General features: G+C 32.7%; 1 protein-coding gene across 8 annotated transcripts in view; it reads right to left on the bottom strand.

The window, feature by feature from the left end:
- Positions 1-21,298, bottom strand: part of STX17 (syntaxin 17) — an 81,078-nt gene that overhangs the window by 44,629 nt on the left and 15,151 nt on the right. For all 8 annotated transcript variants that reach the window (XR_010382760.1, XR_004136301.2, XR_010382757.1 and 5 more), the window contains exon 4: positions 1,967-2,192. Coding sequence is in view for 1 of the 8 variants with exons in the window: in XM_031450108.2 (XP_031305968.1) it covers positions 1,967-2,192 (226 nt within the window). In the remaining 7 variants the exon portion in view is untranslated. The remainder of the gene's footprint in view (positions 1-1,966; positions 2,193-21,298) is intronic.

Genomic DNA, 21,298 nt, shown 5'->3' with positions numbered 1-21,298 from the left:
GTGATTAATTCTGTAGCTAATTTGGTGTTCCATGAATTGAGAAGTTTGAGAATCAACAGAGATGGAAAACAAATTTCACCTCCTCTGCCACAATCTTCATTTCCTTTATATACGTTTCCTCAAATTTTGCCAACATGTTTTTTTAAAACACTGATCAGCTCCCTACAGAGAAAGTTAGTTATCAGCAAAGTGGGCAAACTGCCTTTTTCTATTAATCACCCAATTCCTCTGATGATATATAAACCCAAGTTTGTTGAGCCCAAACAATCCTACTGGGAGAAACACAAACAATGCAATAGTAAAATGCAAATTAAAGCAAGTATTAGAATACTCAGATAAAACTCAAAATTTTAGTTTGCTATGGAATTGCTGGTGATGAGCAATTTAAAACTAAGTGACAAAAGAGACTGATGCCAGTGACTCCAGAAAATTCAGCATCTTAACTGTTATAACTTCCATCACAACTGTCAGTGTCTCACAGATAATGGCCCCTTAATCTCATGGAAATTATAAAGCCTTGTTTCTCTATACATGCACATAAAGTGTAAGTTCGAACTAAATGATAAGAACAGCATTCACCCTCATCATTACGATGGTGACAATTATATACAAACAAGATGATATAAACAGTAACTAAAAACTGTCAAAAAGCATTCTTCCCCAATACTCTTCAACCAAGGTTGAGTGCTAACATTTCCTTCTCCCCAAAACAATACTTTAGATAGTGGTTATATACAAAGTAAAGTGATTACAGTAAATCTAAAATTATAAAACTGTCTCTAAAAAGATATTTATTCATTCGTATTTCTAAAACATTTATTAATGGTCCACTATGTGCCAAGCACAGCAGGTACAAGGTGCTAGATACTAAGGAGACAATAAAAGCAAGATTACCCAGAAATTCTGGGTGATGACCTAAATGTTTCTCCTTTTTTAAAAAATTTCCCTGTAAATTACTGGATCATTGGTACTGAAAATACGATGTTAAAAATAATCTGGTTTTAAAGACAGGGAGTGGTATAGAAGCCTCTCAGGTAAATGAAAAGGGGAAAACTGGGCAGGTGTAACATCTCTCAGATTCTGTTCTAATTTGTAATTGGTTTATACCCCACCTTTTCCATAAAGATTTAAAGTGGCTTAAAATATATATAAAATATATATGTAATAAGAAGGCATAAATTAAAAAGAGAACTCTAAAACAATAAAGAAAAAACAGGGGCAGCAATTATAAAATAAAGCCAGGAGAGTTCAAAATCTTGGCTTTTGGAAGTTAAAAAATTTGGATTTAAGCATTCTAATAGACAATTCAAGTAGAGAAACCTTATCAGTTATGCCATTCAATACCCGTAAGATTAAAAAAAAAAAAAAAAAAAGTCAACTGCTATGAAGTACTATTATGCAGTAAACCAAGAATTTTTTTCTGGGTTTTTCATAAAGACATTATATAATATAGTCAACAATTATTAATTATGTCCTTAGAAGAGATATAATGACAAGTTTCACGGGTCTGTTTCTTACAGTGTAACTTGATAAAAGTTGATGGCATGATCCCTAATGCATATTCTTCTGGGAGATAGATCTAACACCCCTCTGAAAATCAAAATGCCTAAGAAAGAAGCATGCTGGCCTAGGCTACCCCTGCACCTGGAGATGAGGGAGGAGTACTATGCAGACAAGGATGACATTCTTCTTAGGAAATATTTTAAAATTTATTTTTTAAAATATGCACAATAGGTACTTGAAGCCTTAAAGTTCCACACTATACAGCATAGCCTCAACTTTTTTTACCCTCTAAAACTTGTAGGATATGCATTTCCAGGTACACTCAGGATCCAAGAATTCAGCACACTGAAATAGGAGGTGATCCCTGGAGATTTATATATAATTTGCAATATGAATACAAGGAGATGAACTTTAATTAACTGCATTACTATATTATGATCAAGAATAAGACTTAGTAAGTTACCACCAACAGTCATGGATCTGGTCAAAGAAGGCTGTAATAAAGTTTCTTCATCATTAAATTGTTTCTTAAGTTCTTCTACAGATTCCAGATGGAGTTGGAGAAATTCTGCTGTTGCTGCTGATGCTTCTTCTTTAACAGGATCTATCATTCTCTTCAGAAGTCCCAGGTCATCCTTTCGAACCTTCAAGCAGAGCTTCTCCATTTCTCGAATATTGGAGCGGAGTTGCTATAAAAGAAAAAAAAAATCAGTAAAGCCACCATCTCTTGGTATAAAGTATCTTTACTTTCAGGGGTGATTTGTGATAATAGCCTTGAATGGAAATGATTACAACTGTTCTCTACAACAGATAGTATGCATAGTACTTTTCTATTTTTTTAATATCCCTAACCAAATCCAGCTTCTTCAGAACTCACATCCCTCATACTTTGAATTTATTTAGCATTCTTTCCTTCATTATATGATGATTACAAAGGTAGAAATGCTTTTTATTATAAATCAAACACTGAAGAAACATATCAAGAAAACTTAATGATTTCCCCACTCCATCAATCCCACCATCTCTCTTAACCCAGTCCTTCCACAAGTTTCTCATTGCTCATACAATCATTAGCATATACAGCCCTTCTTTTTAAAAAAAAAAAATGAGTTACATTATGCCCAATAATCTATAATTTATCATTCCACATCCCAACTTTACAATATCATCATGGATATCCCTCTGAGTCAACAATTGCACCATATTCCATAGTATTGATGTAATATAATTTATTCCATCACTCTTCCAGTGATCAGCATTCATGTTGTTTCCAGTTTTTAGTTATTACAAACCATGAAACAAATGTACTTGACTATAAATCTTAATATACTGTAACAGTACATATTAGTATTCTGGTATGTACTATTATATGATATTTCATAGGAATGATTCCCAAAATGGAGAGTACTCAAAGGATAATGCACATTTTTGTTTCAATAGCTATTATCAGTTTTCCCCCAAAAGGCTGAACAATTCACACTACCACTAAAGTCTGAGTGCCCATTTCCCTACATAGTGCCAGTACTACGTATTATCTCATTGTTGTTCTACTTCACATTTCTGAGTGAAGTTGCTGGATTTTTATTACATGATTTTCTCCTCTTTGAAAAGTCATCTACTGGCATAATCATAAATTTTTCTCTGATGTACTGATACAAGAAATTATGGGCAAGTTTCATACTATACAGCCATCTTTATACTTCTGAGATAAACCCTTTCTGGTCAATATATGTAATTTTTTAATACACTATTGGATTCAATTTGCTAACATTTTATTTGGAATTTCAGCATAGGTATGTATACACATCTGTGTGAGTATGTGTGTGCGCATACATGAACTGTGTGTGTATCAATACTATCTTAATGAGGTTTAACCTCTAACAGGTTTAAGGTCGGGCTAGCTTCATAAAATAAACTGGGGAGCTTTTCACCTTTTTCAATGGTCTATACTTTGAAGAACATGAAAACCTGAATTCTTTGACAGTTTAAACAAAATTAGTAATAAAGATCTTTGTATGGATGCTTATTTTAAAATTATAGATCTCTATTCATATAATATTTTAAATTATTTTCCTCTAGTGTATCTTCACAAACACTAATGTAAATCCTATATAGTAGAGCAAAAAGTATTGATTTCTTTAATTTTTCAAGTGCCTACTCTGTGTAAGGTGTAATATTCCATATTATTACATCCCACATTATTACATTTAGAGAAATCAAAACAAACAAAACTTGCTCAGGATTTACTTAATTATCTAGCAGCAAAGCTGGAGTTAAAACCCAGCTATTCTTACAAGTCCAACAGTAAACTATAACCATAATTCCTGTCTATATGGTACCTTAATACAACCTAAAATATCTATTTTATTCTACTAAATTAAAGCCAATTCTGAAAAAAATAGTTTAGTACAACCTGAAGCATCTTGTAAGATTTTGGGTGTGAATCAAAAAGTTGTGCCTCCTCCTTTAACCCTATGTCCACTCTTATCCTTCCAGTGTGAGCTGGGAAACCTAAGGCTAACTGGGCTGTAGATTAAAAATATATGATACGTGAGCATTAATACATAAAAAAAAAATCATAGAACCCTAGGGGGCCTATGTGATCACTCAATTCAATCTCACGATTTTACAATAAAGAAATTTAACTCCAGCTGAAGGCAGTGGCAGAATCAGGACTACGGCCCAGTTCTCAAGTCCTGGAACAATATCGCTTCCAACATACCATCATCTCTTGGCTGTGTGATTCTTGTCTTAGTTGTAATGCTTGGTTATACACTTGCTACATAGTTCACAGAGATATTTTACCCAACATTATCTTGGAGAAGCATTAAGAAGTCTCTGCAGCCAATGAGTATTTGCCTGTGACATATTCATCCTCTTATAAATTTGTACATATGTTAAGTCCCCAAATTATAGTCCGGCTTCAAGAACTCTATTACTATAGGTGAAGAGAAAAGTGCTAAGGGAGAGAAAGAAAATACCCTTTGAACTATAAAATCTCACACTATACTATACTAACAAAAACACAAATAATGGCTAAATCTTTATCACTACTGAAGTTGTACATTGTGCTAAGTGCTTTACTCTCTTCATCTTGTTTTACTTTCACAATTTATTTTTGAAATAGATATTATTCTCCTTTTACAGATAAGAAATTAAAGTAAATTAAGAAAACTGCCCAGGATTACACTTCTAGTAAAAAGTAGAGCCAGAAATCAAATCCAGGCTACAGAGCACGTGTCTCAACTGCTTTACCATGTAGCTACACTATCCAACAAAAATACAATACAAGCCACAAGTGTGAGCCATATACGACATAATTGTAAATCTTCTGATAGCCACATTAAAAAAGTAAAAAGAAATAGGTGAATTAGTTTTAATAATATATTTTATTTAACCCAATGCATCCAAAGTATTATTCTAACATGTAATCAGTATAAAAATTATTAATGAAATATTTTACATGCTTTCATTTGTAGTCAGTCTTAGAAATCTGGCACATACTTTACATTCACAGCACATCTCAATTCAAATTAGCCACATTTTAAGTGTTCAACAATGACTGCAGATCTCTCTAAAGCCAGTATGTGAAGAATATAAAGAATAATATATTCAAAGCATGTCAACCTAAAATTCTATATCCAGCAAAAAATATCCTTCAAGACCAAAGGTAAGATAAAGACATTCAAACAACTAGAAAACTGAGGGAATTTGTCACCAGTAAATACAGAGTAAAAGGAATACTAAATGGTATCTCTCAGAAAGAACAATAATTAATCCAATATAAAATTGAAGATCAGAAAGAAATGAGAAGCATTAAAAATGGTAAAAATGGGGGTATATCTAGAAGACCAGTAACTATACAAAAACAGTAATAATAATGTCTTGTGGGTTTAAAACTTATATATAAAATTAAAATATATAAAAATAGCATTTAACTTGGAGGTCACACATAGCACTAAAATATTTCAAGGTACCTGTGTAATCTATTTTTTATGGATATATGTTGTAATGTCTAGTATAAGACTATGTAATTCCAAAACTAACAGAGGAACAATTGGATTAAAAAAGAATACAAGATCAGTCCCAAAGAAAGTGAAAACAGAGATCAAAAGGAACAAAGAAAAACACATAATACAGTGGAGAATTTAAACCTAAACAAATCAACAGTGACATTAAATATAAAGAGAACAAAAGTTTCTGTTAGAAGATAAAGATCTTCACAGTGGAAAAAATACAAAATTCAAGAAACAGATCTAAGCCACAAATACAGATGGTTTAGAGTAAAAGGATAAAAAAGATAAACCATGTAAATTTAACCCTCAAAGAAAACCTACTGCAGCAATACTAATATCATAAAAAATAGACCTTAAAGCTACATTACTAAAAATAAAGAAAATCACTTTATAATATCTTCACCAGAAATATGCAATTCTACAGTTGGGTATACCTAATAATATAGCCACTATATATAATGCAAAAACTGACACAAAGAGAAATAAACAAATCCACAGTCGTAATAAAAGACTTTAACACCTCTTTCAGTAACTGAATAGAACAAATGGACAAAAGGATGCAAGTAAGGTGTAGAGAAAACAATAATATTAACACAAACTTGTGCTAGGAACTGTGTAAAACAATTTGAGAATATACACATTAAAAAAACCCGAAGAGACCATTTACAAAAAATGATAATATACTGAGTCTTAAAGTAAGATTCAACAAATTAAAAACATATTGACATCACACAGACCATATAATCTGATCATAATAAAATTAAACTTGAAAATCATTAATAAAAATATACCTAGGAACACTGTATGTCTGGAAACAAAGAAAAACACTTAACAATAATCCACAAAGCAAAGACGAAATCACACTGGAAATTAAAAATCCTTTGAACTGAATTAGAAAAATAATGCATACTAAAACTTATAGGTAGATGAAGCAGTAGGTCGAAATTTATAGCTCTAAATGTATATTTACTAGAAAAGAAGGAAGGCTGAAAATTAATAAACAGTCATCTCAAGAACTTAGAAAACAAACACCAAGAATAAATACAAAGAAAGTAGAAAGGAGAAAATAATAAAGATGCCAACATAAATTTCATGAAATAGAAAAAACAAGCATACAATCAGTTAAAAAAATTAAGATTTCAGTGTTGGAAGACTAATAAAATTGGTAAGCCTCATTGAGAGTAGTTTTAAAAAATAGAGAAGGTAAAAATAACCAAAATCAAAACTTTTAAAAAGGGGTTATCACTACTGATCTTTCAGATATTAAAAAGATAACAAGAGAATATTATAAACACATTTCTACCAATAAACTAGATAAGTCACATGAAATGGATAAATTCCTAGAAAACTGTAACTTACCAAAGCTGACAATAAATAAATATCCGAATAGTCATACTTATTGAAGAAATTAAATGTGTATTTTCAAACTCCTGTGCCTTCCCATACACATACATAAAATCAAAAACAAAAAACAAAAACCAGCACAGAGGGCTTCACTGGCCAATTCTTTCAAAGATTTAAAGGAAATTACACTAACTATTTAAGAGATGGAGAGAACATTCTCTAACTCATTTCATGATAGCAAATCTTGATACCAAAACTCAACAAGGAGAGTAGGCAAAAGAAAAAAAATCAGATCAGTCTCACACACTTATGAACAAAATGCAAAAATTCTACATAAAATGTAAGTAATTTAAATCTAGCATCATATATAAGTGTAACAAAAATAATAAATTGATAGAACACGTTCATGGATTGGAGGACTCAGTAGTGCAAAGATGTCACTTTGACAGACAGATTTAATAAATCTATTTAATATACAGATCCAATATCTATAAATTCAATAAAATCTGAATCTACAGATTTAATCATCTAGATTCAATTATCTAGATTCAATAAATTAGAATAAATTTGAAAAAGGTTCTTTGTTTTATATTGGTGGAATGTGACAAGCTGATTCTAAAATGTATATGAAAATACATATAAAGGACTGAAACTAACTTTTGAAGAAAAAGATAATAGAACTTCTATTAGATATTGACTGATTATAAAGCCATAGTAATTAAGACAGTGTGGTATCAGTGAAAGAATAGACAAATACACCAATGAAACAGCCCCTAAACAACCCAAACATGTATGTACTGGATTTATGACAAAAGTGGCAGTACTAGGAAAGATGATTTTTTTCAAAACATGGTGTTTGATTATTTGGGTATCCAGATGGAAAAACAAAACAAAAAACAACTATATACATCATCTCACACCATACACAATAATCAACCAGATGAATGGTAGACCTAAACATGAAAAATGAAATAACAGAAGAGTATCTGCATAATGTTGGGGTACAAAAGACCTTTTAAATGTTGCATAAAAGCGTCAACCATGAAAGACTGATAACCTCAACTGTATTACATTAAATGAACTGCCAGTCATCAAGGGATACAACTAAGATAGTGAAGAGGTTAACCACGAGTGTTAGAAGATAACTGCAACACAAACACTGATAAAGGGGTCATCAGCAGAATAAAGACCTAAGATCACAAGAGCATAAGAAAAAGACAAACAAGCTGTAGAAATATGGGCAGATACTCTAAATGGCACTTTTCACAGAGGTACTCAATCTCACTAATAATCAGGTAAATGTAAATTAAATGATAATTAGTCACCCGTCAGAACAGCTAAAATTAAAGTCTGACTTCACTAAATATTGGTGAAGATGTGGCACCCACAGGAACCTGTATTTACTGCTGGAAGGAGTGTAAAGCTAATACAATTATTTTGGAAGATAGTTTGGCATTATCTACTAAAGTTGAAAATAAAGATGCCCAATGAACCAGCAATTCCTGTCCTAGGAATATACTCAACAGAAGTGCATGCACATGTGTACCAGTAAAGACATTCAAGAATGTTAATCGCAACTGTAACAGAAACCAAGACACCCCAAACATACATCAACAATAGAATGGACACACTACAGTAAACTCATACAATGGAATATATACAACAATGAAAATGAATGAACGAATGCTACAGGAAACAGCATAGGTAAATCTCAAGCCAAATACAAAAGCTATCTTCTATTTAATTCAATTTATATAATGTTCAAAACCAGACTAAATAAACTATAGTCTTAATGACACATGCTGGCGGTAAAACCAAACAGAAGAGACAAGTAGTAGTTACCATATAAATCAAGACAGTGATTACTTTTGTTGGGGGGAAGGAGTTTGTAAGTGGGAAGAAGCTATGAGGAACTTCTAGGATGCTGGTAATTGTCTATTTCTTGATCTGTGTAGTGGTTCCATGAATGTTCATGGTATAATTTGTTTAGGTGTATATTTATGCTTAATGCATTTTACACCATGTATGTTACATTTCACAGTAAAAAGTTTTAATAATATTTTTAGAAAAGAATAGTATACTCTCCACAAAGTGGCAAAGCAGTGGTCCAACGACAACAGAGATCTCCAACTGTCAAGAAACCAGCTAGAACTCTTCCAGAGGAAAGCAAAACATAAGTCACTACCGTATGAAATATTTCATCTTTCATTAGTTGGAACAACTAATGAAAGGAACTACTTTCTGGAATTTATTCTGACATATGAGCACAAAACAGTAAAGAGGAAATGAAACCCACGAGAAAGCAATCTTGGAGTTCATAACAGTTACAAAAAGGAATACTGGAGATAGTGACACTTCAGGGATGCGAGCTGAGTTTAGACACAATACTTGTATGATGCCATAGCAGGGACTGTATTGTTAGGAAGATCCTTTTCAAAACAGAGTTTCTAAAAAAGTAAAAATTCTGACACTATAAAAAAAGTTAATCTGATAAGAAAGAAAACTTCCTTCTTAAAAATCTAATATGATGTGTAAGGTCTGCTGTAAGTTCAGAGACTTGTTTTTTTTTTTAAAAAAGGAATGGAAAGAAAGGCGTGTGAACGAGGATGAATACAAAACAGTGATGTGAAACAAGGAGAACCATGTAAGTAAAGTAAAAGCCCAGAATGAGCGGAGGCTGGGGAAAAATGTTAAGAACAATAAAAAGGATTTAAAAAATATACGTAGAGCAAGAAGAACAAGAAAGAAGATTTAGGCCTACTGCTCAGGGCAGATGGTATAATGTTAACAGATGACACAGAGAAAGCAGGACTACTTAACTACTATTCTGCTTTTGATTCTCTATTAAGGAGAAATAGTCAAAATCGAAAGCGGAATAAGAAACATGCACAAAGGAGACCTGAAACATCTTACTGTAAGGATCTAGACAGGCCTCATGAAGTAGGTGAGACCTGAGCCAACCCTGAAGGATAATATTGAAAAAACAGAACATACTAAATATGCTAGTATAAATACTAAGAAGAGATTGGGAAAAGACAGAGGTGGAGTAGAAAGGTAGAAGCTTTTCTAAATACTGTATTTCATCAATTTTAGGACACAACATCTTTCCAACATTTTAACATCTCTGAAATTGGAATGTCTTAAAATAGATGGTTTTTAAAAAGCATTATTTAACTGGCAGCATTTTTGTCTCTTAGAGGTACACAAAATAATGGTATGTCTTATAAATGATGGTGTCTCAGATTTAATTTCCTCCCTGAGGTTCTACAGTACCTATGACAACTAGAGTAGAGGCATAGGTACTATATCTATTTAAAAAAAAAAATCTTAAATCCTGATTTATCAGCTCATTAATATTTCAAGGGAAAATTTAAGTTTAAATTCCTCTAAAGTCATAACAACCTAAAACCATTTACCTTCTAATTACCTTCATTTTGGAATCTACTCTCCTAACTCCTCTTCCATTCTCTACCTGCCTGGCCTTGCTTCTGTCTAATCTTTTTTCTCCTAACTTCTATTATCTTCACTTCTCTCTTCTCTTCATTCCCTCTTTTCTATTGCTTCTCCCTTTAAATTTTTCTTTAAAAAAATTAAAAAGTAGATAGCTCAAGTATTTTATTATTTCTTCTAGTAAAATCATGAAAGTCATATTTTACTTCAACAAAGTTCATGTCTGATTTTTCTTTATTTGTATTTATGCTACCTATGGAACCAGAACAGACTTTCTGTACAGCAGTATCTTTCCAAATGTGGCCTGAAATCTACTGAATCAGAATCTTTCAGGTGAGTCCCAGAAATCTGTGACTCAACAAGCTCTGTGTCACCACTGCTATGGAGAGTAGGCTGACCAAGTTTCTATAAAAGCCACGTTAATGTTCTGCAGTGAATTATTACAATAGTAACAATTTCAGCTTTTTCATTTAGTTTCAAAATTTGATCACAAAATCTTTCTTAATGCTAATGTTTTCTTATCCCAGAGAAGAAAACTGTTAAACCTATACTACTCACAGTTTCAAAATATAATAATGGACTTCTGCTTCTGCAGAGTTTGCAGAACACAGTACTGGAGAGGAGAGAGCCATAGAGAAAGAGAATGCTAAAGATAACCATTCAACCCTCAAGTATCTGGCAGGGAACTGACCACAACATGTATGTGAGGAAACTACCTAAAGCTGGAGAAAAAAAAAAATCATCCAAGAAAATTAGAAGAAATAGTGCCCAGCACTCATTCAAAGCTGGAAACAGTGTCTGTTCCCACCAGCTAAACTGGAAAAAATCTTAGTTCACAGGGCATTGGGTAGAGCACTCAGAAAGGTTTTTACTTCAGTAATGTAGAAATTATAGCCCTAGACCAAGCATTGCTCCAGTCAAGCTTAATAAATCATAAAAGTGAGACCCAAAAGAATCAAGCTGTTTTCAAGTAACTTAACTATATTACAGAACAAAGCTCAAGACGATTTATAGGAACATAAAAATACCTACCACCTAACCATGCAAAGGTCACCCAAGCAAAGACCACCAGACATACAAAGAAACAGGAAAATATGGCCAATAATGAAGAGAATAATCAATTGACTGAAACTGACCCAGAATTGACATAGATATTAGAATTGGTAGAGAAGAATACTAAAACAGTCATTATAATTGTATTCCATATGTTCAAAAAGTTAAGTAGAGACAGGGAAGATATTTTTCAAAAAGACCCATATTAAAATTCTAGAGTTGAAAACTACAATATGTGAGATGAAAAATACACTGAATGGAGTAACAGCAGATTAGACACTATGTTGCTAAGACTAGTGAACATAAAGGCATAGAAATAGAAACTACACAAAATGAAACACAGAGAAAACAGAACCCAAAAAAATTTTAAAAAGCATCAGTGGGCTGCAAGATAACTTCAAGTAGCATAGAATACATGTAATTAGAGTCCCTGAAGGAGAAGAGAGATGGGAGTGGGCAGAAAAATATTTGAAAAAAAAACGGCCCCCCAAATTCCAAATTTGATGCAAATTATAAACCAAGAGACCCAAGAAGCTCAACAAATTTGAAGCACAAGAAACATGCAGAAGACTCCACCAAGGCCCATCATAAAGTGCTTAAAACCAGAGGCAAAGAGAAAACTGTAAAAGTACCCAGAGAAAAGAGACATATATAGTAAGGAGGAATAAAGATGAGAATAAAACAGATTTCTCATTGGAAACAGTGCAAGTGAAAAGACAGCAAAAACACCTTTAAAGTACTGAAAGAAAAAACCAATGTAGAATTCTAAATACAGCAAAATTCCTTTTAAAAACAAAGGCCAAAGGAAAGCTTTTCAGATACACAAAAGACAAAAAGAACTCATCACCAGCAGAACTGCACTCTAAGAAATGGTAAAGGAAGTCTTTCAGGCAAAAGGAAAATTATACCAGATAGAAATATGAGCTTACACAAAGGCATCAAGCACACCCAAAATGGAAATGATAGAGGGAAATTGTTAAGATTTTTTCCCCTTAATATCTAAATCACTTGAAAAAGGTAACTGTTTAAACATTATGAAGTATATAACATACATATATATATAAGTAAAATATATGATAATAGCACAAAAACTGGGAGGGGAGAAAAAGAAGTATGTTGTAAATTTCTTAAACATATGTGAAATAATTAATCTCAATTGAAGATAAATTATAATAAGTTGTATACTATAAGTGCTAAAATAACCACTAAAATAAGAGTTACAGCTACAGCAAGACAAGAAAGAAGGTAAAATGGAATTTAAAAAAATACTGAATTAATTCAATATAAAACAGAAACATCATTAATCAAATGAAAGTTAAAATGACGAGATACCACTACAGATCTATTAGAATGGGTAAAATTAAAAAGACTAGCTGTGTCAAGTGTTGGCAAGGATTTGAAGAAACTGGTGGGATTATAAAACGGTGCAATTATTTTGGAAAATTGCTTGGCAGGTCCTAAAAAGGTAAAGAATATGATTCAGCCATTCCATTCAAAAGTATTTATTCAAGAGAAATGAAATTCTTTGTACATACAAACTGGTGTATTCAAATGTTCATAACAGCCTTATTTGTAATAGCTGAAAACTGGAAATAACTCAAATGTCCATCAACAGATAAATGGATAAACAAACTGTGATATAACCATACAACAGAATATCAACAATAAAAAGCAAATAAATGCTGATACACATTATAACATGAATGAATCTCAAAATATTTACGCAGAGCAAAAGAAACCAGACAAAAAAGAAATATATATTGTATGATTTTACTTACATAAAATTCTAGAAAATCCAAACTAATGTATAGTGACAGAAAGCAGGTCAGTGGTTGCTTGGGAAATGGGGGTGGTAGGGTGGAGTATGTGTATGTGGGAGGATGTAGAGGGAGAGCCAGAAGGAGGGTGCCAAAGGGGTATGAGGAAACTTTTTGGGCCAATGGATATATTTATTATCTTGACTGTGGTGATGGTTTCAAATTATCTTCATTGTGGTGATGGTCTCATGGTATGTGTCAAAACTTATCAAATCGTATACTTTGCTATATGTCAGTTACACCTCAAGAAAGTTGTTTGGAAAGAAGCAGAAAGAAAACTATGAAAAATATCATATGTTATTTATATATAGTTACATGCACAAACATGATAAATACTTAAAATAGGGGGAAAGATTTCCTTTGGATGAAGATAGGAACAAGGTAAATGGAATCAAGGAAGGGTACACAAGGAACTTCAGTGTATTTCTAAAGTTTTCTTCAAAAAAAAAAAAACTGTGGCAAGATGTTAAGATTTGACAAAGTTGGATGATGAGTACGTAAGTGTTATGTTATTTTCATTATTTTCTACATTTTTTGTATGTGTGAAGTCTGCGTGTGTGTAATTTTTCAAAAAGTACTTCAATGTTAAGGTTGATGTCAGGGTAGTTCCTTACTCCTCTGTCAAGATTTTGAGTTCAGAATCATTTAATAGGACTACAAAGAGAATAGGTAAAAACCTAACACACTAGGCCCTTGATGTTCTACACAAAATTGTCCGTACATGTGTGTATCTGTATTTTTCTAAAAAGTAAACCCACAGTATCCTGATTATTATATTAGCCATCTAACTGGTATTCTTGCTTCCATCCTTGCTCCCTTAGAATCTATCCTTTTCATAATAGTCAAGGTGATCTTTTAAATCATAACAGGTCATCATCTGCTCAGAACCTTCCAAAGGCTTTCTAGCCAACTTTAAGTTACCACATCCTGCAATGCCTTCTGTCATCAGACTCAGCTGATCTCTCTGACCTCATCTCCTACACTCACACCAGCCACACTGATCTCCTTACTCCTCCCTGAATATGCCAAACATTCTCTCACCTCAGAGTCTTCACACTTGATTCCCCTTTTGCCTGGAAAAGTCTATTCCCCATGGTTTATGCTTGTACTTGTTTCAGGTCTCTGCTCCAATGTCATCACAAACCTTCCAAAACCACCCTACATAAAAGAACACTCATCACCTTCTGTGATTCAGTGTTTTGTTTTGTTTTGTTTTGTTTTGTTTTGTTTTGTTTTGTTTTTTAAACCAGCTTTTGGTTAATTCATGGCACTTATAACCATCTAAATATTATATATTTATTTACTTAAAATTAAGTATCTGTCTCTGCTTTCTTCACTCCCACCCACAGAACATAAGTTCAATAAGAACAAGAATTTTCTTCTGTTTGCTCACAGCTATATCTCCAGTGTCTGAAATAGTATCTAGGACAGAGTAAATGTTCAAATGTTTCTATTCTAATAATCAGGAGAGAAAGACAGATATTATGCCAAGTTCTAAAAATTTGCAAATATATCCACAAGTTTGATAAATGGTTCTATAATCAAGGAAGTAAGCTTAAAAAAAAAGTATACCAACTCAGTAATTAATAAGCTTTGCAGTATGCAAGTAGTAACTGCAAACTATGGACAAATTTTCAGTAATGGTAACATTACTGTCTTTAATCTGTAACTAAATTTAGTAACTAATTATTACTTTTTTTCCCTTCTTTCAAAAATATCCTGAAATTTCTGTCTAAAGATTAAAAGATATGCTTAAATGTATACTTATCCATACTGATAGCTGTAAAAAAGTAATTATTCTGAATTAATTAAAATTCTGAAAAATGGCTAATTATGTACTTAATGATTAAACTAAGAGTGGGTATGCATATATTTGCCTTTGTTAAATATTGGTTTAAGGATTTCTAATGTGTTTTTACAACATGTAATTTTGAGAGCAAATTGTATATAGCACAAAACATTTGGTATCATAATAATTAATCTGACTTCTTTACAATCACAAAGCACAAGTCCACTGGTAAACACTTAAACAACCTAGAGTAAATATATTCTAGATGTCATATAATTTATTATTAAGGAGTCGTAATTATTTAATTAAAATAAATCTGGACTATTCCTTGCTTGTATTGCCTAACTACTATACTCAGGTATTAGTAGTAATGACTTCACACTTATTTCAACAACAAAAGGCACCAAAAAGAATCCATATAGCTTAAAAAAATATTAACTGAACCACCAAAAGGAGTGAAAAATCAAGAGAGAAAAGGGCCTCCATTCATTTACTCAACAAATACCTAATGAGGACCTACTACATAGGTTAAGTGCAGTATTCCTGAGAATATTCCTTGATATTCTGTCCACCTGAGTTAATGTTAAAAATAATTCCAGATTGGATCCCTGCACTTCTACTTATGAAGGTCTTGTGCTTTAGACAAACACCAAAGTTTCTCTGTTCTTCAGCCTTCTTTTACCTGAAAAATGAGGATAATATTGCCCTTATCCCGCATCCAGATAGCTGGCACTGTATCACTTACTGGTCTCTATAATATATTTGACAATTAATCTTGCACTGACTTACATTACTTTTTTTACTGAAGCTTTAAATTATTATTTAAATATTTTACTTAACATTTCATGAAATCGTATCTAGGTAAGTTCCTTCAAAGCAGAAACCATGATACATTTTTCAGAATCCTCTGTTACCAGCTAGTATTATCACTGTATGTTAAGTATTTGGGGAGAAGGACATAGAAGACAGCTTTTAAAAAAATGTATTTTGCACTTTTGTAAGACAAGCCAACCAAAATGGTAAAAAGTGATGCAACTGTTTTACATTAAACTAACAAAAGGCCAAGAATTTTTTTAGCTTGATCTAGCAGTTAAAAGTGGGAGTATCAAATAAAGTTCATTCCAATTCCTCTTACTAACTGAATTCCTACTGTAAGACAGGGGCTGTGTAAGCACTTTGCACACACAGTCAACAATCCTTACAACCATCCTAGAGTACAGGATGAAATTTTACATTCAGGAAAAAGGAACATATATACAAATAGTATTAAAAGTTCTTTTGCATAGGGAACTTTGTCATTTATAAGGTCTTTATAAAATTTGAACAAGCTTGTTTATAAACCAACTGTTTCTTCTAATGACTGGTGAGCTAACTGAAAAAAAAAAAAACCCGAAACACCCATGAAGGATCAAAACAAGAAAGGAAAAATGGGTGCTATTACGAGAAGAGAAATATAACCCCCCAAAAAGCTCTATAAATAGAAAGTTCAAAGGGATTCAGACCAATTATAAGAAATATCAAGAGAGTTTAAAGATAACTGGCTATAAGATCTACATATGAAAACTAACTATATTTCTATATACACCACCAAAAGTCTAAAAACATAATTTAAAATAAATACAACATTTATTACTTCCCTCAATCACACACACAGACACACCTTAAAACACTAAAGTAGTTAAGAACAGATTAATGAAATAGACTGAAATAGATAAACACACTAAGTGTAAGCACTGTATTCCCGGCATCTGTTGCTGTGTAACAAATTCCTCCAAAACTTAAAGGACTAAAACCACCATTTAATTTTGCTAATAATTATGGAGACCAGACACTTAGGCAGTCAGCTGAACAGTTCTCACTTGGGGTCTCTCATACAGCTAGAGACATCTGCTGAAGCCACAATTGTCTGAAGTCTCTCAACTGCACTGCATGTACAAGATGGCTCACTCATATGGCTGGTACTTGAGGCTACAAATTCCTAAGAGCTCAGCTGTGGCTGTGTTATCTCCCACATGGGGGTCTCAGGATATGTGGACTAAGTTCCCCCAGTGCAAGAATCCTCAGAGAACCAGTGGAAGCTATCTGGCCTTTTCTGACCTAGCCTCAGAAGTCAAGCGGCATTACTTCTGCCTCAGCTCAGATTCAAGGAGAGAGTAATTAGACTCCATCTACTGGAGGGGTCATAGCAAGGTTATACCGTAGAAGACCATGTAGGACAGAGATACTTTACAGATATCTTTAAAAAGTACTATCTACCACAATCTGTATGCAGAAAACTATAAAGATAAACAAATATTAAAGAAGACATAAACAAATACATCTCATATTCATTAGAAAACTGGATGATGTAAATACGTCAGTTTTCTCTAAATAGATGGATAAATCCGATGCAATTCCCAAATTTCCAACAAGATTATGTATGAACATTGAAAAGCAGATTTCAAATTTATACGGAAGACTAAATGGCCAAGTATAGCCAAAAGGAAAAGTAAGGTGAAAAGGAAGAGTAAAGTGACAGTACTGTCCTGCCAGATTATCAAGCATTATCACAAGACTATCTTAATTAATATATTGTGGACCTTGGTGAAGAAACAGAAAAATTGATCAGTGGAATAGAACAAAAAGACCAGAGACAGACCCATGGATACATGGAATTGTGATATGTAAATAACACTGCAGAAATCAGTTAATAGCGAGACAACTGGTTTTCCAACAGGAATACAATGTAAGTTTATTTATATCTACCTAATACCATCAATACTAGATGCACCAAAGATTTAAATGTTAAAAGTAAAATATTAAAAACATTCAATAGAAAATATAGGCAAATACCTTCTTGATCTTAGGATAGAGCGTTCCTTGAATAAGACACCAAAAGTATGAACCACAAGAGGAAAAGACTGATAAATCAAATTGACAAATAAAGACTGATACATTTAAATTAAGAACTCCTTTTCAACAAAGACACTATAATGAAAGTAAAAAGATAGTTCTTACTATATAAATCTAATAATGTTAAATCTAGAAAATCTGTGGTAACTGTTCATGAAGTTATTTGTCTGAAAGTAAGTTCTACACAAGCTAGCAAAGAACAAGCCTATACAAAAAATTCAGGGCAGATGTGAATAAAGCTAAGCAAATACCTACATCTAACAACAGTTTCGATCTCACTATTTTAATGGCACACATAAATCTTTTGTGCCAGATGGAGATCAATAAGGTAAATATATATTTTTTAAATCAGTAAACAAACACTTTGACCATACCACTGTCTCAGGAAAATCACAAGTGATTTTTAATGACATGTAAAACAGTAAAGATGGTAAGAAATCCAAGTCATAATAATCTCATTGACATTATCGTGCATAGTACTATACAATAAACCCTGAATCTTGCTGAGTACCAGGTAATGAGATACACAATTAGTGAAGACATAGTCAGTCCCTGATGTTTAGGCCCATGATCTAGGTAGCAAGAAGTAAAGTACGTATATAGAGAGGCAAGTCAAATTTTCATCTAAATCTCAAATCAATCTTTTTTTCCTCCATCTTCACCATATCTGAAATCACTCCTAAATGACCTCCTGCATTCATTTCATTCTATCCCAATCTATTCACTATACTGCAGCTATGGTAACCTTTCTGAGACGCAAAAGGACCACAGATGCATTTTTTAGTGAAACAGACTCTAGATTCAGAAACACCAAGCACAGGGCTAAAAAAGGTATTCTTACCAAGGCCTGCAGTGAACAATGAAAGCCCAGCAGCCTTCACCTAACCTGCTTTTATAACTGGAAAGTAAGTGTCTACCTACCCTAGGGGGAAAATGAGAATTCTTCTTTAGAAAACTAAACCAGAACAACCTCCAAATACTGATATTTAGAGGTTGCTCCAAGGAAAATACCAGACTGCCAAAGAACCTTTAGTGAAGTCTTCCAGGAGACAAGCAAAATCAGCTTTTTAGTGTCTCAGAAAAGCAGGAAAAATTATGTCCAAAGACAAAATGCTACAAAAATAAAAATAAAAATAGAAAAAACTCTTAGAAAATACATATTGTAATAGTAGAAATAAAGAATTCAATAGAAAGAATTGAAGATAAAGCTGAGTATATCTCCCAGAAAACAGAAAATTAGGCAAGCAATCCAAGGGTCTCCTATCCAACAGAACAGAGATCAGCAAACTTTTTGCAAAGGGCCAGAGAGTAAATAGTTTAGGCTTTGCAGGCCATATAGTCTCTTCCTGCAACCACTCAACTCTGCTGTTGCAGTATGAAAGCAGCCAAAGATAATACATAAACAAATGGGGCAGTAGCAGGCCAGATCTGACCTTTGAGCCAGTTTGCTGACCCTTGCAGTAAAAGAATTTAAAAAAGAGAGAGAGAGAGAGAGAGAGAGAGAAAACAGAGGAATAAATTATCAAATAAATAACTTAAGAAAAATTCCCAGAACTAAAGAACATGAGTTTTTAGACTGAAATGGTCCAACACAAAGCACATCATTATCAAATTTCAGAACACCAGCAATAAATAAATCATAAGTTTCCAAAGAGAAAAAAAAAGTTGGTCCTATATGTAGATTGGGAAACTAGATGATATCTACTTTTTTTTTTTTTTAAGAAAAACACTTAACTAGAAAGCCTTCAAAACTGAAAGAGAATTCTATACCTTCTAAAATTAGCCATCAAGTGAGGGGAGAATAAAGGTATTTATAAACAAAAAATAAATTAAAAATTTACATCTAAGGTACCCTTAGTTCAGAGCTACTGAAAGATGTACTCCAATAAAACAATGGAGTAAGCCAAAAATGAGAATCACATGATATCCAGGAAAAACAGGGACCCAACACAGGAGCAGATGAGGGAAGTCCCAGAACAGTTGACATGCAATAAGCCTAGAAAGTGAGTCCAAATTTTAGGAGGGAGTCTTCAATGGAAGTGATGTATTTGAGCATATGAAAAATATTGATAGCATGTGGTAGAGATGTGGAACATTTAAAAAAAATCACCCAAAAATACACAAAGTCAGGCAATAAAAAAATGAGGCAATTATTAACTTCAAAAACAGCAAAACAACAGCTAACATCATATTCAACAGTAAAAAGGTGAAAGCATTTCCTCTAAGATCAATAACAAGACAAAGATGCCCACTCTTGCATCCGTTTATTAAATAAGTTTCCAAAGTCCTAGCCACAGCAATCAAACAAGAAAAAGAGATAAAAGGAATCCAAATTGGAAAGGAGGAAATAAAACTGTCACTGTTTCCAAGATACTACACATGGAAAATCCTAAAGATACCACCAGAAAACAAGTAGAACTCATCAATGAATTTGGTAAAGTTGCATGATACAAAAGTAATAGACAGTAATCTGTTACATTTCTAAACACTAACAATGAACTATCAAAAAGAGAAATTAAGGAAATAATTCCCATCACCATTGCACAAAAAGAATAAAACACCTAGGAATAAACCCACCTAAGGTGGTAAAAGACCTATACTTGGAAAACTATAAGACACCAATGAAAGAAATTGAAGACAACATAAACAGATGGGAAGATATACCATGTTCATGGACTGGAAGAATTAATATTCTTAAAATGATGATACTACCCAAGGGAATCTACAGATTCAATGCAATATCCATCAAAATACCAAGGGAATTTTTCACAAAACTAGAGCAGATGATTTTAAAATTTGTATGAAAACACAAAAGACTCCAAATAGCCAAAACAATCTTGAGACAGAACAAAGCTGGAGGAATCATGCTCCATGACTTCACACTATACTACAAAGCTACAGTAATGAAAATGGCATGGTAATGGCACAAAAACAGACACACAGATCAACAGAACAGAGAGCCCAGAAATAAATCCATACTCTTATGGTCAATTCACTAATTAAAATTTGTTTATTAAAAAGCCAATAACTACCAAAAAATATGTGCAACACTGTATTATTGCAACAATATTAAAAACAGAAGATCAGTATCTTAAAATTATAAGAAACTTTATCAAAAGACAACATAATATAAAGTATGCAAGAGACATGAATAAGCAGTTCATAAAAAAGAAATATTACTATCCAAGGTGCATATAAAAACTTCCACCCTTCAAAGCAATAAAAGGAAAAAAATCCAGATAAAAACAACAAAGCAGCATTATTTTAACCTACTAATTTAGCAAAAATTTGAGACATGGATAATAATACTGTTGGTAAGGTTTTTCAAAAATGCATTGTGAAAACAGAAGTTGATATATTATTTCTGGAAGAAACTGTAGTAATATAAATCAAAATCTTCAAAATACGTATGACATTTGATTCAGTAATTCCTG

This window comes from Camelus dromedarius, chromosome 10, assembly GCF_036321535.1.
Source record: "Camelus dromedarius isolate mCamDro1 chromosome 10, mCamDro1.pat, whole genome shotgun sequence".
Taxonomy (NCBI): Eukaryota; Metazoa; Chordata; class Mammalia; order Artiodactyla; family Camelidae; genus Camelus; species Camelus dromedarius.
Note: the sequence above shows the minus strand (reverse complement) of the source record. Positions and strands in the feature narration are given on the sequence as shown.